The sequence below is a fragment of the Dendrobates tinctorius genome, unplaced genomic scaffold (assembly GCF_039654945.1).
Source record: "Dendrobates tinctorius isolate UK_male_01 unplaced genomic scaffold, ASM3965494v1 ptg000138l, whole genome shotgun sequence".
NCBI classification, from domain to species: domain Eukaryota; kingdom Metazoa; phylum Chordata; class Amphibia; order Anura; family Dendrobatidae; genus Dendrobates; species Dendrobates tinctorius.
The window spans coordinates 10,362,617-10,387,503 of record NW_027361806.1 but is presented as its reverse complement, the minus strand read 5'-3'; the positions used below and the strand labels follow the sequence as shown (position 1 = coordinate 10,387,503).

General features: G+C 42.8%; 1 protein-coding gene across 12 annotated transcripts in view; it reads left to right on the top strand.

The window, feature by feature from the left end:
* Positions 1–24,887, top strand: part of DAB1 (DAB adaptor protein 1) — a 947,480-nt gene that overhangs the window by 891,843 nt on the left and 30,750 nt on the right. For 7 of the 12 annotated variants that reach the window (XM_073544564.1, XM_073544566.1, XM_073544561.1 and 4 more), the window contains 2 exons: positions 9,481–9,528; positions 14,586–14,648. In XM_073544564.1, coding sequence (XP_073400665.1) covers positions 9,481–9,528; positions 14,586–14,648 — 111 coding nt within the window. The remainder of the gene's footprint in view (positions 1–9,480; positions 9,529–14,585; positions 14,649–24,887) is intronic. The other 5 variants (XM_073544572.1, XM_073544568.1, XM_073544570.1 and 2 more) reach the window with 1 other exon arrangement.

Here is a 24,887-nt window from a genome sequence, read left to right as displayed (position 1 = left end):
TTGCTTTTCTGGATTCTGCCATTCCCTGCTGGGGTGAGCTGAATCTCCTTTTGCCGGTTGCTCTGTCTTCAGAATATTCCTGAGTACTGACATAGCTTTTTGAAGCCTAGCATCTTCAGGGCCTTCTTCACTGTCAGTCTGTTGGCTCTTATTTTCATAGGGTTTTTCACGGTTCACAGCAGCCTTCCTGTCCTTTCCTATCTAGTTAGCTTGGACCCCGTCTTTGCTCAGTCTATCTTTCTGTCTGTGTTGTGTTCTTTCTTCTTGCTTCACCGTCATTATATGTGGGGGGATGCCTTTTGCTTTGGGGTCTGCTCTGGGGCAGTTTAGACTTCCCTTTCTGTCTTTAGGCTATTTAATTCTCTGGCTGTGATCGAGGGGTCTAGGGCATCGTAGGAACCCCCCACGGCTACTGCTAGTTGTGTTGATAGGTTCAGGGGTCTGCAATCCGATAGCTGCCAACCTCTCTGGTTTTCTGGACTTAGCTAGCATTTCTGTTTTTGCCTCCTACGGTGGCTCAATCATAACAGTATCCTTTGCGATCTCCTGCTGTAATGTCAGTATTGTCTTTTACTTCCTCCCCTGCCCAGGAGCTGTGGTATGCTCCTACATGGTCAGACACAGGGGTGAGAGAGACAGAGCACGGGGGGGAGACAGCTCAAATGGGACAGCACATGAGGGGAGAACACAGCACAGGAAGGAGAGAGACAGCAGACAAGGGGGATAGCACATGGGGTAGACAGGTCAAAGAAGAGAGCACAGATGGGAGAAGTCAGCACATGGAGAAAGAGAGAGTGGATAGGTGGGTGAGCACATGGGGGGGAGAGAGTCTCAACACTGGAAAGCCTGCCCCCATTGTGACATTACCTTCCTCCCGATGCGATAGCATCCGTCCTCCATCTAGTATAACATATTCAGTGAGTGAGTCACATTATTAGTCCTAGCCCATGGACTACAATCATCAGTCTGCCCTGCCCGTGTTACGGAACCCCAGTCCTTTATGTCATCCCTACCTCGGGTCGCAGATCGCAGCCACTGGACGCTCCTACATCTTTATGGTACAAAATAATGGAGTTGAAAAGTAATAACTTTCTCACCACAGGTGATAAGATCCCAAGCTGTGAGCAATAAGATCCCGAACCGCGAGCGATAAGTTTACGAACTGCAAGCGATGACATCCCGAGCTGCGAACGATAAGGTCCCAAGCCGTGAGTGATAAGATCCCAAGCTGCGAGCGATAAGGTCCTGAGCTGCGAGTGATGACATCCCGAGCCACGAGCGACAAGAACCCTAGCCCCAAGCGACAACATCCCAATCCGCAAAAGATAACATCCCGAGCCGCGAGTGATAACATCCCGAATCACAAACGATAAAATTCCAAGCCACGAGTGATAACATCTCGACCTGCGAGCGATTAGAACCCGACGAGAAGCGAGCGATAAGACCTCGAGCTGTGAGCGATTCATCTGATACATCTGAGCTTGCACTACTCATTACAAAGAGAAACATCGGGGCACAAGTCACCTCCCCGCACCCCGAAACACAGAGGACGGAGCAAAGTCACCCCCAATATTCACATTATTGTCTGTGTGATACTGAGCCATGGCTCTAACCCAATCATGTCTGATACTCTCTGATGAGCTGTGTATCTAATCCTCTCCTGTGTGATACTGTCTGCGGAGCTGTGCATCTAATCCTCTCCTGTGTGATACTGTCTGCTGAGCTGTGCATCTAATCCTATCCTGTGTGATACTGACTGCTGAGCCGCTGTATCTAATCCTATCCTGTGTGATACTGTCTGCTGAGCCGTGTATCTAATCCTATCCTGTGTGATACTGACTGCGGAGCCGCTGTATCTAATCCTATCCTGTGTGATACTGTCTGCTGAGCCGTGTATCTAATCCTCTCCTGTGTGGTACTGTCTGCTGAGCTGTGCATCTAATCCTATCCTGTGTGATACTGACTGCTGAGCCGTTGTATCTAATCCTATCCTGTGTGATACTGACTGCTGAGCCGCTGTATCTAATCCTATCCTGTGTGTTACTGTCTGCCGAGCCGTGCATCTAATCCTCTCCTGTGTGATACTGTCTGCTGAGCTGTGTATCTAATCCTCTCCTGTGTGATACTGACTGCTGAGCCATGTATCTAAGCCTCCCATGTGATGTGCAGGATCTCTTCTCGCCGGTTATTCCGGTGGATACATTTCTTGCCACCGTTCATTAGTAAATAGCATCACTTTTTGGACAATATAAATGAGGGTCCCGTGACCCGCTCCCCCTGTATCGTGCGTAGTGCAGTTCTGGCCTTTTCAGAAGGTGCGTGGATCGGGAGGTTATCCGCACGCCATGGATCATTTCTAAGCTCTGACAGATTCTTTGGCTGAAATATTCCATATAGTATGATACAATATGACAGGCACATAACACTTAAAGGGACATGAACCCCAATATTCTCTCTTCTGCTGGTAAATATGGTCTATGGTTGCCTGTTATCAGCCACTTGTAGAGAATTTCCAAAGTTGTTTATATCCATATGTGGCTGATAGCCGATACTTTTTTCTTAGATTTCTTATAAGGCACCATCATTATTATAGACTAGCTGAAGAGCCCGGCGCTGCCCGGGCATAGTAACTAACTGTGGTTAGTTATAGCAAATTATAATTATCCTCCATCCCATAGTCCCGTGCCCATATACCCATCATACATATCCTCCATCCCATAGTCAACCATTATGACATCATAATGAGGGGCGGGGCTTGATGGACACACACTTTTTCCGCATTATGTAGATAGCGGCAAAATTGTTTGGTGAATTGGAATGCGCGGGGTTAAAATTTCACCTCACAACATAGCCTATGACGCTCTCAGGGTCCAGACGTGTGACTGTGCCAAATTTTGTGGCTGTAGTTGCGACGATGCAGATGCCAATCCCGGACATACACACATACAGTTGTGGCCAAAAGTAATGACACCCCTGCAATTCTGTCAGATAATATTCAGTTTCTTCCTGAAAATGATTGCAAACACAAATTCTTTGGTATTATTATCTTCATTTAATTTGTCTTAAATAGAGTTGAGCGATACCATCCGATACTTCAAAGTATCGTATCGGATGGTATCGGCCGATCTTTAAAAAAAGTATCGGTATCGCCGATTCCGATACCGGAAGTCCCATTCAAGTCTATGGGACTTCCGGTATCGGAATAAGAAAAACCCTTTCCTGCCCTTGTACAGCCTCTCTGGGGTCTGTACGGGCCTTTCGGGGGGCTGTGCCGGCCTGCCAGGGGGTCTGTGCAGGCTCCGGTGGTCTGTGCCGGCCTGCCGGTGGTCTGTGCAGGCTCCGGGGGGCTGTGCCGGCCTGCCGGGGGGCTGTGCCGGCCTGCCGGGGGGCTGTGCAGGCTCCGGGGGGCTGTGCCAGCCTGCCGGGGGGCTGTGCAGGCTCCGGGGGGCTGTGCCGGCCTGCCGGTGGTCTGTGCAGGCTCCGGGGGTCTGTGCAGGCATCGTCCGATGGGACTACAAGTCCCATCGGGCGATGCCTGCTACCATGACAGTGATTGACACATTAGCCAATGATGGGACAGTAGTAGTCCCATCATCCGGCTAATGTGTTAAATGTAAAAAAAAAAAAAAAAAAAAAAAAAATTACATGCTACATACATACAACATGCATACTACATACATGCTACATTCATACTACATACTACATACATGCTACATTCATACTACATGCAACATACATACTACATATATACTACATGCATGCTACATACATACTGCATACTACATGCTACATACATACTACATATATACTACATGCATGCTACATACATACTACATGCTACATACATACCACATACATACTACATGCTACATACATACTACATATATACTACATGCATGCTACATACATACTACATGCTACATACATACTACATACATACTACATATATACTACATACATGCTACATACATACTACATGCATGCTACATACATACTACATGCTACATACATACCACATACATGCTACATATATACTACATGCATGCTACATACATACTACATATATACTACATGCATGCTACATACATACTGCATGCTACATACATACTGCATGCTACATGCATGCTACATACATACTACATACATACTACATGCTACATACATACCAAATATATACTACATACATACAATACATTCATACAATACATACATAGACATACAGTACATATAACATAGAGTAACATACTTACCAATACTTGTCACATTGTTCCCCGAAGCCATTGTCGTCTACGGAATAAATATTAACATAACAAACCACAAAAATACTCACCCACGATCCGAAGCAGTCCACGAGTGTGTCCCACGACGATCTTGGGTAGAGAACGGCAGCATCAGCTGTTGCTGCCGTTCTCTACGGGCTGCAGGAATCCAATGACGGAAGGTAGGTATCCTTCCGCACTGTATTCCTCCGCCACTTAAAAAAAAAAAAAGTCCCTAGTCTCACTTTATGCCATTGCTGTGTGGGAATTTCCCACACAGCAATGGCATAAAGTGAGACTAGGGACTTTTTTTTTTTTAAGTGGCGGAGGAATACAGTGCGGAAGGATACCTACCTTCCGTCATTGGATTCCTGCAGCCCGTAGAGAACGGCAGCATCATCTGATGCTGCAGTTCTCTACCCAAGATCGTCGTGGGACACACTCGTGGACTGCTTCGGATCGTGGGTGAGTATTTTTGTGGTTTGTTATGTTAATATTTATTCCGGAAAGACAATGGCTTCGGGGAACAATGTGACAAGTATTGGTAAGTATGTTACTCTATGTTATATGTACTGTATGTCTATGTATGTATTGTATGAATGTATTGTATGTATGTAGTATATATGTGGTATGTATGTAGCATGTAGTATGTATGTAGTATGTATGTAGCATGCATGTAGCATGTAGTATGTATGTAGCATGCATGTAGTATATATGTAGTATGTATGTAGCATGCATGTAGTATATATGTAGCATGTATGTAGTATGTATGTGGTATGTATGTAGCATGTAGTATGTATGTAGCATGCATGTAGTATGTATGTAGTATATATGTGGTATGTATGTAGTATGTATGTAGTATATATGTAGTATGTATGTAGTATATATGTAGTATGTATGTAGCATGTATGTAGCATGCATGTAGTATGTATGTAGCATGCATGTAGTATGTATGTAGTATGTATGTAGCATGCATGTAGTATGTATGTAGTATGTATGTAGCATGTATGTAGTATGTATGTGGTATGTATGTAGCATGTAGTATATATGTAGCATGTATGTAGTATGTATGTGGTATGTATGTAGCATGTAGTATATATGTAGCATGCATGTAGTATGTATGTGGTATGTATGTAGCATGTAGTATATATGTAGCATGCATGTAGTATGTATGTAGTATGTATGTAGTATGTATGTAGCATGCAGTATGTATGTAGTATGTATGTAGTATATATGTAGTATGTATGTAGCATGCATGTAGTATGTATGTAGCATGTATGTAGTATGTATGTAGTATATATGTAGTATGTATGTAGCATGTAGTATGTATGTAGTATTTTTTTTTTTTTTCTTTTTAACATTTAACACATTAGCCGGATGATGGGACTACTACTGTCCCATCATTGGCTAATGTGTCAATCACTGTCATGGTAGCAGGCATCGCCCGATGGGACTTGTAGTCCCATCGGACGATGCTTGCACAGACCCCCGGACATCAGCACAGCCCCCCGGCAGGCCGGCACAGCCCCCCGGCAGGCCGGTACAGACCCCCACAGGGTGCACAGACCACCGGCAGGCCGGCACAGCCCCCCGGCAGGCCGGTACAGACCCCGGGCAGTCCACACAGCCCCCCGGCAGGCCGGCACAGCCCCCCGGCAGGCCGGCAGAGACCCCCGGAAGGCCCGAAATGACGGCGCATCATGATGCGCACACACCGCGCATCATGATGACGTCAGGCCGTCAATCAACTGAACTTCCGATTCCGATGCCGAATTCCGATATTGAAAAAATATCGGAAGTCGGTATCGGAATTCCGATACAGCAAGTATCGGCTGATACCCGATACTTGCGGTATCGGAATGCTCAACACTAGTCTTAAATGAAAAAACACAAAAAGAATTGTCCTAAAGCCAAATTGGATATAATTCCACACCAAACATAAAAAAGAGGGTGGACAAAAGTATTGGCACTGTTCGAAAAATCATGTGATGCTTCTGTAATTTGTGTAATTAACAGCACCTGTAACTTACCTGTGGCACCTAACAGGTGTTGGCAATAACTAAATCACACTTGCAGCCAGTTGACATGGATTAAAGTTGACTCAACCTCTGTCCTGTGTCCTTGTGTGTACCACATTGAGCATGGAGAAAAGAAAGAAGACCAAAGAACTGTCCGAGGACTTGAGAAACCAAATTGTGAGGAAGCATGAGCAATCTCAAGGCTACAAGTCCATCTCCAAAGACCTGAATGCTCCTGTGTCTACCGTGCGCATTGTCATCAAGAAGTTTAATGCCCATGGCACTGTGGCTAACCTCCCTAGATGTGGACGGAAAAGAAAAATTGACAAGAGATTTCAACGCAAGATTGTGCGGATGTTGGATAAAGAACCTCGACTAACATCCAAACAAGTTCAAGCTGCCCTGCAGTCCGAGGGTACAACAGTGTCAACCCGTACTATCCGTCGGCGTCTGAATGAAAAGGGGCTGTATGGTAGGAGATCCAGGAAGACCCCACTTCTTACCCCGAGACATAAAAAAGCCAGGCTGGAGTTTGCCAAAACTTACCTGAAAAAGCCTAAAACGTTTTGGACGAATATTCTCTGGTCAGATGAGACAAAAGTAGAGCTTTTTGGGCAAAGGTATCAACATAGAGTTTACAGGACACGGTCCCTACAGTCAAACATGGCGGAGGTTCCCTGATGTTTTGGGGTTGCTTTGCTGCCTCTGGCACTGGACTGCTTGACCGTGTGCATGGCATTATGAAGTCAGAAGACTACCAACAAATTTTGCAGCATAATGTAGGGCCCAGTGTGAGAAAGCTGCGTCTCCCTCAGAGGTCATGGGTCTTCCAGCAGGACAATGACCCAAAACACACTTCAAAAAGCACTAGAAAATGGTTTGAGAGGAAGCACTGGAGACTTCTAAGGTGGCCAGCAATGAGTCCAGACCTGAATCCCATAGAACACCTGTGGAGAGATCTAAAAATGGTAGTTTGGAGAAGGCACCCTTCAAATATCAGGGACCTGGAGCAGTTTGCCAAAGAAGAATGGTCTAAAATTCCAGCAGAGCATTGTAAGAAACTCATTGATGGTTACCGGAAGCGGTTGGTCGCAGTTATTTTGGCTAAAGGTTGTGCAACCAAGTATTAGGCTGAGGGTGCCAATACTTTTGTCTGGCCCATTTTTGGAGTTTTGTGTGAAATGATCAATGTTTTGCTTTTTGCTTCATTCTCTTTTGTGTTTTTTCATTTAAGACAAATTAAATGAAGATAATAATACCAAAGAATTTGTGTTTGCAATCATTTTCAGGAAGAAACTGAGTATTATCTGACAGAATTGCAGGGGTGTCAATACTTTTGGCCACAACTGTACATACATACACTCACTTGAGCTTTATATAATAGATTGGCACTAAATTTAGGCGTACTGGCCCTTTAAAGTCCACATATGTACATAGAGTATTTGGTAACAAATCCTTCATGTATCAGTCTTGTGCTACATTCATCATGCAGATACTCTCACAGATACTCCGGTCACACTCAAGCTGCATTCACGATTCTAATTACGGTAATTAGTTGTAAAATTAGATGTAGCAGAGCTGATTTCATAGTTTGGCACAACTCACTCCATGATCTATGGGACTTACCAAGTTATTTAGTGCATAAACAGACAACAAACTTGACCCTCCTACATCAGACAAAAATTTTTTTTTAATTTTTTGTTTGCAAGAAAATCACAATAACACGGAAAATATCCAATCACAACTTATATGTATTGTACATTTTTGTATACTTGGATTACTGCTGTTTATATATGTTATGCTAATGTGATACAGGATGTAACTCAGAACCAGTGTATGTAATGTATGTACGCAGTGACTGCACCAGAAGAATAGTGAGTGCAGCTCTGGAGTATAATACAGGATGTAACTCAGGATCAGTAATGTAATGTATGTACACAGTGACTGCACCAGCAGAATAGTGAGTGCAGCTCTGGAGTACAATACAGGATGTAACTCAGGATCAGTACAGGATCAGTAATCTATGTACACAGTGACTGCACCAGCAGAATAGTGAGTGCAGCTCTGGAGTACAATACAGGATGTAACTCAGGATCAGTACAGGATCAGTAATCTATGTACACAGTGACTGCACCAGCAGAATAGTGAGTGCAGCTCTGGAGTATAATACAGGATGTAACTCAGGATCAGTACAGGATCAGTAATGTAATGTATGTACACAGTGACTACACCAGCAGAATAGTGAGTGCAGCTCTGGAGGTATAATACAGGAGGTAACTCAGGATCAGTAATGTAATGTATGTACACAGTGACTGCACAGGCAGAATAGTGAGTGCAGCTCTGGGGTATAATACAGGATGTAACTCAGGATCAGTACAGGATCAGTAATGTAATGTATGTACACAGTGACTACACCAGCAGAATAGTGAGTGCAGCTCTGGAGGTATAATACAGGATGTAACTCAGGATCAGTAATGTAATGTATGCACACAGTGACTGCACCAGCAGAATAGTGAGTGCAGCTCTGGGATATAATACAGGATGTAACTCAGGATCAGTAATGTATGTACACAATGACTGCACCAGCAGAATAGTGAGTGCAGCTCTGGGGTATAATACAGGATGTAACTCAGGATCGAACCAACAGAATAGTGAGTGCAGCTCTGGAGTATAATACAGGATGTAACTCAGGATCAGTAATGTATGTACACAGTGACTGCACCAGCAGAATAGTGAGTGCAGCTCTGGAGTATCATACAGGATGTAACTCAGGATCAGTAATGTAATGTATGTACACAGTGACTGTACCAGCAGAATAGTGAGTGCAGCTCTGGGGTATAATACAGGATGTAATCTGGATGAGTAATGTATGTACCCAGTGACTCCTCTCATCTTCATGTACATGTGTGCGCAGGGCCTTATACAACGTGTACATTATTGGAGCCTTCTTTGCTTGTAATCTAGGGTATATTTAGTGATGACCTTTGGTGGATGTGACGTGGATCTACGTTCCCGGCTCTTTTTCACCTTCTTCACACTGAGTCTCTTCTGTGATAAATCGAGCCCATTACCTTTCATTAGCATTAATATTCCTGAGGCGTCCGCTTTTGCGCCTCGTCCTATGATGCTTCTTCTTCATATCCGTCATTCCTCCACATTGTGCCGCTCATTTCACTCTCATCCATCATTCTTTGCTGTTACAGAACGGAGACTTAATTTGTTTTGATGAGAATCCTTCTGACGTCATCGAGGTAAGATGGGACCGAGGCATCGCTGCTACAATAGCGCAGCACGACGTGATTCCAATGAAACCTTATAATTACCAATATTAGAATCAAACGATGATTAACATCAGTGATCCAAAAATTACAGATCGTCAGTAATCTCCAAAATCATTGCTAATGGAGAAAAGAGATGTCACGAAAGCAACCAAACGTCATGCTGCATGTAGAAAAGTTATGTCTTTCCATTCTGTAACATAGGGGTCCACACATTCCCTCATCCCCCCCTTTCTTAAAAGTTTCATTGTGAGACAGTTAAAGGGTCGATATAGTCTTATGTGTATTAACTTGATCATTGTGTAAGAAAAAATGTTATAGAACTTCATAAGTAAGTGACTTTAAAGAGAATCTATCATCAGAAAATCACCTATTGTATCAATCAGATTTTTGTGTTAAATGAAGTTTTTTTTTTATTTCATAATTTTTTTTCTTCCATATCAGAATCTGTATTAAAATACAAAACCTTTCACCCTTGTCTGTTAGACTTGTCCCAGTAGGGCCCTTCCCCCTCCTTAGGACATTAGTTGTTATGTTTGGACACTTTATAAAAGTTTTGTAAACTTTCTGCCTTTCTATTTGTTAATACATGTATCCAGTATGTATCGTTATCGTCTGACAATCAGATGGATTTTCCCAGCGAGACATTTCTATCCTTTCTAAAATATGTAAGCTATGTTCACATGTTGCGTTCTTACAGCAGTTTTTTTGCTGCTTTTTTTCTTCAAATTAAAAGCTGCTTTATACACTACCAGCAAAAGCTGAGAGTTCAGGAATCTCCAGCACTCGATTACTTTTCTACCCCCGACTTTTTTTTTTCCGTCAATTCTTTCAGCTTTTTTTTTTTTCGTCTCCATAGAAAGCAACGAAAAAGTGCAAAAAACGCTGTGAAAAATGTTTGCTGCATTTTTGCAGTTATTTTGGTGAATAAATCTAACTTTATTAAAGCTGTAGTATAGACAAATGACACATATGATCTGCAGCAAAACCTGCTTTTCTGAGCAGCTTTTTTCGACTGCCAGGAGAGCAGAATTTGCCTGCAGAAATAAAACGCAGCAAAAACACAAGGTAATAAATTTTATTTCTATGGCGCCGACATATTCCGCAGCACTTTACATATCAGAGGGGACTTGTACAGACAATAGACATTACAGCATAACAATAATCACATAGATCATAACAGATACCAAGAGGAATGAGGGCACTGCTCGCAAGCTTACAGTCTATGAGGAAAGAGGTAGACACGAAAGGTGGGTGGTAATAATTGCCCTGATTGTATGGACCAGCCATAATGTTAAGTGTGTATCAGTACAGACGCAGAGGGCTAATGGATGCATAAAGCATGTGGGAACATGATGCGGGGAACCTGGTTATGGTAAAACTTTTGGCTGTGTCACACAGGGATAGATTAGGTTAATGTGTTGAGGCGATAGGCCAGTCTGAATAAATGCGTTTTCAGGGCACGCTTAAAATTGTGGGGATTGGGGACTAATCGTATTGACCTGGGAAGTGCATTCCAAAGAATTGGCGCAGCACGTGTAAAGTCTTGGAGATGGGAGTGGGAGGTTCTGACTATTGAGGATGCTAACCTCAGGTCATCAGCAGAACGGAGGGCGTGGGTAGGGTGGTCTACTGAAACAAGGGAGGAGATGTAGGGTGGTGCTGAGCCATGGAGGGCTTTGTGGGTGACGGTAATAAGTTTATACTGGATTCTGGAGTGGATGGGTAGCCAGTGTAATGACTGGCACAAGGTAGAGGCATCGGTGTAATGATTGGTGAGGAATATGATCCTGGCTGCATCATTCAAGACAGATTGGAGGGGGGAGAGTTTGGTAAGAGGGAGACCGATTAGAAGAGAGTTACAATAGTCCAGACGAGAATGAATAAGAGAAACAGTAAGAGTTTTTGAGGAGTCAAAGGCAAGAAAAGGTCGAATTCTAGAAATGTTTTTGAGGTGCAGATAACAAGAGCGAGCCAGTGATCGGATGGTGTGAACATAGCCGTACAGAGCAGAGATTTCACTAACAGCAAAGGTGTGAAAGCTTTTAGTACCCTCATAGTTGTCATAGGGACCCGGGAGCCCCCTCATCTGTGATACTCTAGGTAATTGCCCCTTTAGCCAGTGCCCAATTCCTTGATTTCAATTGTAGTATCCAGTGTTTTAGAATCAGGCTACATTCCCACGATGAGTTTTTGATGCTGCAGCTTTTCTGCGCCCATTAAGTAAAATAAGTTACTTGCATATTTTGAAAATAGGCAGCGTAAAAAAACTCATCGGGGAAACATAGCTTGAACCCATTTTGATGGCATGTTCCCTCCTTTATACGGAACCCACAGTTACTCCTCTAGAGGTACTTTTCTTTTTGCCTTTCTTTTTTTTTCCACCGCTTTTCTTCTTTTTATATTTTGATACAATTTTCCTGGTTGTTTCTCAATTAGCTGCAGCAGCGCAGACTGTGCGAAGCCGGGAGATCGTCCTCCTCTGGATCCGTTCCCAGTTCTCCTTTCCCCGGCTCAGTCTGACATTATAAATGTTTAGTTTTTCATGTTTTATTTTGAAGGATTTCTTAAGTAGAACATTTTAAATAAGCCAGGGAGCTTAAAAAGAGGTCAAGTGCGCGGTAAATAATTCATTCATAGACCCTCCTTACTGGTAACAAACAATATTACCATGTGGATGACTGCCTGATTGCATCACGATGCAGTAGAATACACTATGATCCTGAAACCACCAGTCCGGGAAAAGAAAATTAATATAATACTATCAGACAAGGGGTACAACTTTGCAGGAAAGGGGCTCGGCTTGAGATCAATCTGGCTTATCTTCCTTATTCTAATGTCAATATTTAGGAAAGGAATTAAAAAGAATCTCTCCCATTCTGTTATACTTAGAACAAGGCATTATACAGAGGTGCTTGAAATTAAAAGAATGCCAGATACATGTAATTTGCCAGCAGTTTTGCAACTTTGTCCCTTTAAATGGAATCTCAACCTTTTAAAATTTTTAGCTGCAAAATTTTGTGCCCATAAATGTCATGGTATATCGGTAAAGCACGCAGAGCTCCCTATCACTGATACAGAGCTCCAAATCCTCTAAAATAGATAGTAAAATTCTGCCAACCAGCAGCGGCCACTAGAGGGAGCTTAGACGTATGTGGAAGATGTTGTACGCTCCTATGCTCCCTCTAGTGGTGACTGCAATAAGCCTGAAGTGGTAGAATTATTTTATATTCACTTTTATTTTCTGTTTTTTTGTTGTTGTTTTTTGCTATGTCTTGCTGAAAAAAATCAAGGGAACACTGTTGTGAACTCTCTTAATCCGACTTTTGAGGCAGGGCTCCCTCTGGTGGATACTGCTGGTAGTGGAGCTGGTCAACATGATGTTAATCCAACAGCTGCAGAGGATGATTGGAGGAGTGGGGGTGGTGACTGGGAGTACATAAGCGAGCAGACTAATCTCAGTGACTGCCGGTGATACTCCTTTCTGTGCTTAGTGAGGATATCTGTCTGCTGCCTGATCCTGCATTTTTCAAGCTAAGTGTCATTTGCTAAACCCTTTGCTTCTGATTTTGCCTTGCTGTCAGGGGTCAGCTTGCTCCCTCTGGGGCTGCTGGCTCCTGCCCTGTATTTTTGTATCTTGTGTTTGTTTGCTCAGTCCCCTGCTGTATTTGCCTGTTGCTAGCCACCAGTTCACACCTGAGTGCTGATATAGTGGGGGCGAGGTTGTGCAAACCTCAGTATTTTTGTACATCAGTCGTGTTGGAATTGTTAGGGTTTTTGCATGATTGCAGACGGTGCCTTTTCTGTTCTGTCCTGTCTAGTCAGTGTGGGACCCATCATTTACTCAGTTTATTTTCTGTCTGTGTTTGTGTTTCATCTTGTCTCACTGACAATATATGTTTGGGGGCTGTCTATTCCTTTGGGGATCTGCTCCGGGGCAGTTTAGATTTCACCTTTCTGTCTTTAGGCTTAGTTAGTCCTCCGGCTGTGACGAAGCGTCTAGGGCAACGTAGGAACGCTCCACGGCTACTGCTAGTTGTGTTGTTAAGTTCAGGGGTCTGCAATCCGCTGAGCGACCAACCTCTCTGGTGTTCTGGTGGCATAGCCTTTTGCGCTCTCCTCATCGGTGACCCATTCATAACAGAACACCTTGAAAAATGGTTGAAAAAAATTATAGTTAAAACTGAGATTTTTCAAAAATCTTGCATTTCTTTTATAGTTTTGTGGTGACTAGCGTGAAATGGTATGTAAGTGAGTGGAACAAACGAGCAAACCAGATCCAGGTACTTGTAGTGCAGGAAGGAGATCCTATAATGTGGGGGTCCAAAAATATGCCCCCTCACCCATCCAAAGTAGTGATCAACCTCTTTTGTAAAGATTTTTTTTTACTTTTTATTTTATTTACCTTTATTTTATTAATTTCCGGAATTAAAATCGATTCTAAGAATAAAAATTGTAGAAAAATAAAATGATTTGCAGAAACTGTTTAAATATGTAATCGGTTAATTCTTCTTAAAGATTCTTGTAATTGTTTTTCCTTTTCCAGATTGCTCTTAAAGGAAAACTCCAATTATCATAAATACCATCCATCACAATTGTTGTTTCCCAGGTTTTTACAAAGGCCGTCTGTTCCAGACTGGTTGCCACATTGTAGCAGCTCCTAGAATCCGCAGGGTTAAGCTGGGGAAGTACAAATGGGCTAAGCTGGGGAGGTACAAATGGTCATGTGACAACAAAGCCCCGCCCAGGCTTTCGAAAATGCAAAATGGAAATTAATTTTGATAAACTAAAAAAAAAAATGGGAATTTATATATTTAATTTTCAAATGATCAAGATCAATCAGGAGTCGGAAAGGGGGTCATCCACATAAAGTGATGCAATAGTTGGAGTTTTCCTTTAAGTTACTATATTTATGATTCTAATTATTGAGAGAATGATAAACGAGTAAATATTGTGCTAACGACACAAAATTGCCCCCATAAGAAATCAGTAATGTTTTCTTTCTCTTACTCCTTTTTGTTTCCTCTTAGGCTGTGACTCAATTAGCACTTTTTGGGGATATGTCCACTCCACCCGACGTAACGTCTCCCTCTGTAAGTACGGCTTTAGATTTTTCTTTTCTTAGAAAATTTTAGGAAAAAAATGTTAAGAAAATGAAAAAATGTAGCCTTGTTGTGATGATAAAATAGAATATACTATGCATTGCAAAAGTATTCAACCCCCTGAGAAGTAAAACTCCATCCCCACAGTGCAGTATGAGGTTCATTTAATTAGGAGGTTTCTGCTCAGTGGGGGCTGAGCTTCTAGATAGCATAAAGGGATGGATGGTGCTAAATACAGGGAGTTTCCTTGACCAAACGAACTACAACTTAAAGGGATTGCGTCATCAGAAAACTAACTATTATTTAAATTGTTTTTTTGTGTTAAAATGTGAAAAAAAGGTAAAGTTTTTTTTTCCCATATCAAAATTTGTATATAAAAAATAGAAATTTTGCAATTTTCACTCTGGCCACAGGGGCTTAAATTTCCTGTCTTTAGTCCTCTTCCTCTCTGAAGAGACAATTTGCATATTTACTTTCCCAGGGGAACATTGCAAGGCTTAAGTCTCCTCACCTTGGCATGTCAGGCTTGACATGTCAGTCTCCACAACGAGAAACGCTACCACTTGGATCCCGGTCAGACGCCTCTCACCCAACCAAACCAGATCTCACACTTTGCACTGACGAGGGGCAGTACCCTGAAACAAATTGAGATTCTGGTTTGGGCTTTTATCGTAAGTCATGTGGCAAGGCTCGTTAAAGGGTTAATATTGACATTTAGGATTGCGGCTTCCTATAGGTGGCGCTAATGTTCTAATATGCTCTGAAGAGACAATTTGCACAACAATCTCATTATCATCACAGACAGGATTGCATTGACAGGTAACAATACCTCTAGTCATAGCTGATAAAGCTGATAAAACAGGATCCACCAATGCCTTAAGTGACTTTTCATCTCCCCCTTCATCCTCAATAAACCTTTGCACACGCTCATTAGATGCTTCAGTACAAAAGGAGGCTTCCGGGACTTCATTGCAGTTAATGTGCGTGTACATTTCCTGTAAGAACAGGAAGTGAGACTCTAGAATAGCCCCAGTGGCCAGTGGGAAAATTGCAAGATTTGTATATATTTTTATATGTATAATATACAGCATGATATGAAAAAATGAACATTACCCAAAGTATTTTTTAAACAGTATATTTCACATAATTATAAACTTCAACTGTATTTTCTGATGACACATTTCCTGCAGAAAAGTCAAACCTTGTTCTTGTCCCACTCAGCATATTTATCTATTTGGGAGGCGTCTTACTTCTCCTTTTTGGAGAATCCCTATTGTTAGAAGGTTTTCCCCAGTGAAATAATAGCAGAGTCCTGTTCCCAGCAATCACCTATGATCTGTGGGAAAATCTGACTACAGGTGTTCAATTCCACTACAGCGCCCCCAGAGGATAAATGGAGGATTGCACATTACTTATTGAAATCTTTGGGCTGTCCGGTGAAATCAAAGACCCGATAAGTTCATCAGATCAACTTTTTGCAGTTGTTTTCTACTTTGGCTAAGAACTTATCCAAGTGCTTCAATTTTCCCTAGTTGTAGATTTCGCTCCGTCTTTTAAACGCATTAACTGGAGATTTTTGCAACAGAATCTTTAAAATGACTAAAGGAAAGAGTTATCAGCCAAAGATGCCCAACAGGGACAAAGTATTCACACATTTATCCATTGGAGCAGATTGATGCTGTGTGACCCGGGCAGGAAGGTCTTCTTCAGACACCGGATGTTTCTATTTATTGACAGCAAAAATCATGAAAATAGAAAGAAAACACAAAACATACAAAAGAGTTCTATCACTTATCTCCTTACGATGATCAGGGGTTACAGAAGGATAAAAAAAAATGTGGCCGCACCGTCCGGCGCTGGACATGGCGACATTGTTAGAAAGTTGTAATACTTAAACAAAATATTAAAGCTAGTGATATAGTGTCATTAATGGCCGTATCATCTTAGGATGATCCCAGTAAGTTGCCTCATCAAAAAAATGGTCATCTCTGGCTGTCTCGCTGTGCAGATCTCCAGCGATCAGCTTTTTCGGAACCCAGCAGGAAGTGTTCGATTCTCCTGCAGCGCCCTCACAGGACTAATTCAGTATTACACCGCTCCTACTAAGATTAGTGTCCGGTCTGTCTAATGTGGACTGTGTTATGTCATCCCAAAAGTGATGTTCTTCAGAGCTGCCCTCCGCTCTGATTTGTAACAAGGGTCTGGCGCAGGGACCCCCCCTAAATTTAAAGGAATTCTGAAAGAGTCCGATGTTGAAGTTTCTGCCAACTGTATAAGACTCAGCTGGTCCTCCAAGCCTCAGGTCCGGGTGGGTTCACAGACCCCGGGTGTTGGTGCAGCAATCAGAAAGACACATAGGAAGCAAGGACTCAGTACACCCAGGAGAAGCAGGACGGATGAAGAGGAACGCAGCAGGGATGGAAGCGACCAAGCACAGTGTGCACAGAAGGTAAAGACAGCCAACCATAGAGGGCAAGAGTCTCAATCCCAAGACACAGGTGTGTGTCACTGGGCCTTAAATAGGTCTAAGGAGATGATGTCATTGATTCACGCCGGGCAACTTACAAAACCCAACGTGGAGCACAACAGAGGGCAGCGGACCAAGTGGAAGGAAGCGGAGCCAAAGATAATTGGGACAGGTGTGTAAGAAACTGCTTTACAGAGGGGTTCTGGTTTTATCTAAATTAAACATAATCACTACATATATGAAAAAGTCCTACAACGTTCCTATTTAATAAGGCTCTGACTCATTTGCATTTTTTTTTAAATGACTTTTCTTATTTTTCTTGCGGTTTTTGTTACTTTCTCTTGTACTAAATTCTTTAAAATGCACGTAGGTTCATGAATTTTGTGCAACATAAATGTTTTGGTTTTTTTAAAAAACTTTTTTATGCTTTTTTTGGAGCAAAAAAAAAAAATCACATGATCCATTAAAATGGCGCACATTAATTTTGAGCTGCAAAAAAAGAAAAAAAAACATTTACAGATTTTGGCCCTGAATCGTCATTGTCTTTACATCTTTTTTTCTGGCTTTAAATTAGTTCTAATAGTCACTTTTATGCTTGTACTTTATTAATTTGCGCCTTTTTTGATTTAACTTTACTTGGTTCCGTTAGTGTTGGTTTTTCCTTTGTGTGTGGTTTTCCTTATCCAGATGTTTTGGCGCATTTCTTCATTTAGGACTTTTCAAAGTGCCGAAACATTTTTTGTCTGCGATTGTATTCCAGTGCTATACTGGAGTACAAAACGTACTGAATTTTACTTTTGCCCAGTTGAAAGCTAACATCTAAAAAAGGCACAAAAAAAAGATAAAAGACGTTAAAAAAAAAAAAAGAGCATCTTCGATTTTGCACTAAATTTATTATCCACCATGAACAATTTTGAAGAATTTGATGCAAAAATGGCAACAAACCCCACGGGACAAAAGCAAATTGTAACTTAAAAATGCAAATGATGAATTGGGGTTTTTTGTACTTTGGGACTGTCCAGATGGAATGTGAATGCTGCAGCTGATTATTGGCCACTGATTGGCAGCAGTGCTCATGCGATGTTCCCTGCTAGAAGAACAAGCCTGGAGACTGTCACGGGATCTGTCTGTGAATATATGTTCATTTTTGTTTTAATACTCCTATAAAATCATAAAAAACGTCGTGGAAACCCCTTTCATCTGCCGTCGGAGAAAACCTCTTTTACATGTTTTTATATGCAATACCTACCTTGACCACTTGGTGTGCTGCTCTTTTATTCACATATAGTACACTACTCTCGGCTCCACCTAGTGTTGAAATATTTATTGCAGTAAGTCCCACTTTCTACTGCGATCTATTTAATGCTCATTGCTCATATTTTAGATTTTTTTTTTCCTGCATGGTGTGTAGTGTGGACCACCCTTGTCATGTTGCCTCCACTAACGTGTTATATAGCAGCCATAGTGCCACACATCCCATAGGCTGCTGATAAAAAGCAAGCATCCCCTCTATACCGTTATGAGACATTTATGAGGCCTATAATGGCGCCCTCGGTACTGTCGGAATTAACCCTTCCCACCTCATTATAAACAAACGTTATCACAGACAAGTTTTCACATCCTTAGGTTAAAAGTACGAACCATCCGCGCCCCTCCCCCGATCCTCAGGGATCACATATAATATGTCGCTGGGAAACTTTTAGACCGGTGTTGACATTTGTGCACTGAAAATTGGTTAATATTATTGCTCTTTTCTGGCCATAATAAAACATTTTGGCATATGTGAGCCTTGGGGATAAATTAGGGCCTTGGGCAGCTGTCTGATTAACTGCAGTTGTTTAGTCAGGATGGAAATGGATAATTAAATGAAATCACTGGGAAAGCAACGACTGGGATCATGGATCATATAGCTGCGCCACAAGCACTTCAAGGACACCGACACCCACGGTGTATGTATGTATATATATATATATATACTGCAACCAGTATATGTGCAGCCCAATAAAATCACTAAGGAATTCAGATCAGGCTCTGAGATAGGAGGACTCTGCTCTCCCTGGGCCGATCAGCACACCAGAAATTGCCGGTTAGTACCTATTGTTTATTGTGAAGTTCCCAAGGATGATGGATGCCCATGATGATTCCAAAGATGAAACGTATAGGAAATTGTGCAGAGGACGACGGCAGCCTGACATTTAGGGCACCTGGTGTAGCAGAAATGGAAAAGCGATAAATGATGTTGCAAAGTTGGAACAGTGAGGATTGATACAGCAGAGCTGGAAGAGCAATGGCTGATGTAGTAGAGCTGGAACAGCAATGGCTGATGTAGCAGAGCTGGAACAGCAATGGCTGATGTAGCAGAGCTGGAACAGCAATGGCTGATGTAGCAGAGCTGGAACAGTGATGGCTGATGTAGCAGAGCTGGAACAGTGTGGATTGATAAAGCAGACTTAGAACAGCGATGACTGATGTAGCACAGCTGGAACAGTGATGGGTGATGTAGCAGAGCTGGAACAGTGATGGCGGATGTAGAAGAGTAGATCTGGCAGTGACTCATAGCAGAGCTGACACACAGAGTGCTAATGTAGAGGAGCTGGCTCAGCACATTTTAATTAGTAATATTAAAAAACAATTGGTACCACCATGTAGCAGAGTTGGAACAGTGTAAATCAAACATGGCCCAGCGACAGACCTCTAGTTAGCTGAATACGCTAGTGACGATGACGTTATTAGAGTGAATCAGGTTGGTGCAGTCTCAGAAGAGATGGGATCACCCAAAAGCACTCAGTAGAAAACCACAAGTCAGTTTGTGAATTTTCTTTACGCCTAAATATTCCACCATTATCTGTGAGTGTTCAACTAACGTAATGTTACAGAGCGGGGGCAGAGGGCAGAAAAGTCACCAACGCTCTGCTGACCCCATAACTGCAGAGTCCAGACCTCCTATGGTATTAGTATCACCACAAACACTGCACCCCCTACGGGATCTTCATGGCCGAGCAGCTGCATGCAGCCGTACATCACCAAGCACAATGCTGAGAGCCGGATGGAGTGGTGTAATGCCGTCACCGCTAGACTCTGGAGGAGACGTGTTCTGTGCAGTGATGGGTCACACTTCTCTATCTGCGTCTGATGGACGAGTCTGGGTTTGGTGATTCCAGGAGGACTTTACCCCCTGACTGCACTGTGCCCGCTGTATAGATGGTGGAGGAGGACAATAATATGGGCTTGTTATCAGGGTTCAGCCTTGAACCCTCAGCTCCAGTGAAGGGAAATCTTAATTTTCAGCACAAGGTATTCTGGACAATTGCAGCTTTGTGGGAACATTTTGAGAAGACCCTTTTCTGTCCCCTGAGACTGTGCCCTGTGCACAAAGTCCATACAGACACGGAGGGGAGAACATGAGCGGCCGCACAGACCCCAACATCAGGGTCCGACCTCACAAATGCTCTTCTGGATGAAGGGGCAAAATGTCCCACAGACTCCTCCAAAATCTTGTAGAAAACCTTCTTGGAAGAGCAGGAGATGTTATATCTGCAGAGGGCGACTCCATATTAATGTCCATGGATGTAGGATGGGAGGTGAGGAAAGCTCCTGGATGGGAATGTGGAGGGGGCACATACTTCTCTCCATAGTGTGGATCTGTATTTACCAAATAGAAGATTGTCATTTTCTCCTAAGTGAACTGAGAGAAGGTCGATTGTCGGCTGAACAGAGAATTCTTGGTCTGCCATCAGCCAATCATTGATGGTCTCTTGCTCGCAGCACATTTTCCCGCAGGAACGTGCTGCAGACAATATGCAAACTGTATGGGGACCATATGATTGTATTACCTATGGTTCATCTCCATGGAGTTAACATCAATGGCCAGAGAAGAGAAGAGGACCTTTACATGACTCGTTACATCCCCGAAAAACGCTTATTTTGGGCAGGAAATCTGCCGCGTGTATAATATATAAGCCAATAGTTATATGGCAGGTTAGTGGTCTGCATTAACGAACTTGGGGCCCTCGACAATGCACAATTCATGGGCCAAATCCCACCTATTTATCAGCTCCAAATCACTTATTGTCCACTCTTTGTTTATCCAAGAGGTTGTCATATTCTCATATTAGAGTGTCACCTGTATTGTCTTCATGGCCGCATACATAGTGATAAGGTTCAGCTCTTCTCCCACCGAGCAGGGAGCAGCATACAGAGACTTGTCTGTGTGTATCCTTCCTCATCTAGGGTTTTCAGCAGTATAATAAAGTCGTATTAACTTCCCACCCCTTTAATAATGAGATGGCTCTGCTCGGCATGTCTTAGTCTATACGGTAAAGCCAACAAATGAGATACAGAAAATGGAAAGACGTATCCTTCTTCTCTAGTGGCCAATGTGAAAACTGCAATATTTTAATACATTTTAATGTAAGTATTGACATGACATTAAAAAAAAGGAAAAAAAAAAGAATAATAAAACCTGATTTGAGTAACATGTAATTTTCTGATGAGGCTTTCCCATCACAGCTTTTTTTATGCAACTAATTAGAAAAATCAAAAAACTAGGTACATAGTAAAATCGAGATCTAGGGAAATCCAACACGGAAGCGACCTCTGTGGGATTTATAGTAGGGACCGTTAGCAACTGTAAATCGAGCAAAAAAGGCAAAAGCAGTTTTTAGCTAAAAAAAAATATGTATTGTATATATTCTACAGTAGATGGCATTAAAGCTGTCTTACCCACAGTACGGTGCAACATGCAGGCTCCTACCGACCATGCTCCCTAACGTATGTTTCGCATGTTGCCAATCACTTTCTCAGGGGGCGTCTATCACTATAGAGCACTGCGTCCCCTGAGGAAGCAATTGAGAATATGTGAAACCTGCATTGGGGAGCATGGTCTGTGGGACTCTGCATGTTGCCCCGTATTATGGGTAAGACTGTTCATGTTGTATATGCAGCGATAGGTGGGGTCATCACCAGGACCATCAGAATTTGTATTCCACCTGTTTTGTTTGGAGAATCCACAAAGATCACAATCACTGCAAAGGAAGAGAGAGAAGATATAATCTACATACAGAAAATACACATTCACTGCACCAACTGTATTATTATGAAACCTGTATTTGGCAGCACCAGAAAGTGCATATATGTCCCAAAATTTGATTCTTTTAAGCCTAGTCCAGAAATGCCCGTAAATCTCCAATAAATGCATACTTGGTAACATTTACTTATGCCCCACGCTCTTTGAGGTACGTTTAACAAGGCTAAGATTTTTCAGAAACGTGGCCAGAAGTTGCTGTCTGGCTATATATCACATCTGCAGCAGGTCTTAAAAACGAGAAGGGTAGCAGGTCATAACAGCCAGAGATCTAGCAGGTAATAGCAGTCAGAGATCGAGAAGGTCATAACGGCCAGAGATCTAGCAACTCATAACAGCCAGAGATTTAGCAGGTAATAGCAGTCAGAGATCGAGAAGGTCATAACAGCCAGAGATGTAGCAGGTCATAACAGCCAGAGATGTAGCAGGTCATAACAGCCAGAGATCTAGCAGGTTGTAACAGCCAGATGTTATGAATGGGTCACCGAGGAGAAAAAGGCAAAACAAGCTAAGCCACAGAAAACCGGAGTGGTTGGTAACTATGCAGATTGCAGATCCCTGATCTTACCACACAACTAGCAGTAGCCGTGGAGCGTGCCTACGATGAACCTAGACGCCTCGTCACGGCCGGAGGACTACATAAGCCTAAAGCAAGAAAAGGGAAAACTAACTGCCCCAGAGTAGACCCCAAAGGAATAGACAGCTCCCACACATGTATTGACGATGAAACAAGATGAAGGCACAAACACAGGCAGGAAATTAGGCTGAGCAAATGATGGGGCCAAAACTAACTAGACAGGAAAGGAAAGGGAATACACTGTCTGCAACCTGCAAAAATCCCTACAAAAATAATGTCCAACACTTCTGATAGCAAGATTTACCCTGAAGTCACTAGACTTCTCCCACTATATCAGCACTCTGAAATATTCTGAGACAGAGCAAAAAGAGACCAAACTAGTAAGGGACAAAAAGCCAATTGGCAAAATACTGATAAATAAGAGTGGAAATTCAGCTCAGCCCCCAGCCGGGGCTGACAGACCACACAAAAAACTGAATAGACCAACAAAATCAAGTGTGAACATTAGCAGAAAAACTTAGCTTTAGATGACAGGAACAGAGTTGAAAACCAAGAGCTGACAAGCCAGAAGGAATCACCAGCAACTGAATAGGGCGTCGGCTGTCTTAAATCCAATCTGAGAATCCTGAGATCCAATCGTCATCCTCATTCTCAGGTGGCAGATGGAGAAACCAGCCGCACCACCTCCCGTCACCACCAGAGGAAGTCCAGAAGGGGAACTCACAACTGGTGAACCAGAGAATGAACTCACAACAGCCAGAGATGTAGCAGGTCGTAACAGCCAGAGATGTAGCAGGTCGTAACAGCCAAAGATCTAGCAGGTCGTAACAGCCAGAGATCTAGCAGGTCGTAGCAGCCAGAGATCTAGCAGGTCGTAGCAGCCAGAGATCTAGCAGGTCGTAGCAGCCAGAGATCTAGCAGGTCATAGCAGCCAGAGATGTAGCAGGTCGTAGCAGCCAGAGATGTAGCAGGTCGTAGCAGCCAGAGATGTAGCAGGTCGTAACAGCCAGAGATGTAGCAGGTCATAACAGCCAGAGATGTAGCAGGTCATAACAGCCAGAGATGTAGCAGGTCATAACAGCCAGAGATGTAGCAGGTCATAACAGCCAGAGATGTAGCAGGTCATAACAGCCAGAGATGTAACAGGTCATAACAGCAAGAGATGTAGCAGGTCATAGCAGCCAGAGATGTAGAAGGTCATAGCAGCCAGAGATGTAGCAGGTCATAACAGCCTGAGATCTAGCATCTAGCAGGTCATAACAGCCAGAGATCTAGCAGGTCATAACAGCCAGAGATCTAGCAGGTCATAACAACCAAAAATCTAGCAGGTCATAACAGCCAGAGATCTAGCAGGTCATAACAAGGGCTGTACTAAGTAATAAAGATACTTGTTATGAACGGGTGAATAATTTGGAGGCTGCAGTACTCGGTAAAATTGAGATTTTGTGGTGAATTTGGAGAAATCATTTGTTTGTTGTAATATATTTGCATTGTTCTTATGTCATTGGTTTATAGCAACAGAAAGTTTGTAAATTGAATTAATATCTAATTTGCAGTGAGGGTTAAAAAATCTTGGCTACAGCTGTATATGTCTGTCATGCCTTAAAGGGGTATTCTGGGACTTAGGTTCTTTTTTCCTATTAGGCTAAAAACTTACTTGCAGGTAGTTAGTAAGTCCCTGTGATGATCTGTCCCAGTTCAGAGCAGTCACTGGTCGCTCCTGCGGGAAATTTAACAGAGCAGCTCCTCCTCATCCACTCTGCTTTGTCAATGGAGCGTCACTGCCGATGTCATGCACATTGACTGTCAGTTCCCTGCTGCCTAACTGCGAGCAGCCGGCTGTCAATCAGCATGACATCTGCACTGATGCTGTGTCGACAGAGCAGAGTGTAAGAGAAAGAGCTGCTCTGTTTACACAAGGTCAGAAGAAGCAGGGGACTCGACGCCTGAGCCGGTAGAGATCGGCATCGGGCAACTACCTGTCGGTAAGTTCTTGGCCCAACAGAAAAAAAAGCTCTAAATCCTGGATAACCCCTTTAAAGATATATATAATAAATGTGTAGCATTTACAGTACAATTCCTTTAATTCGGCATCTACAATAA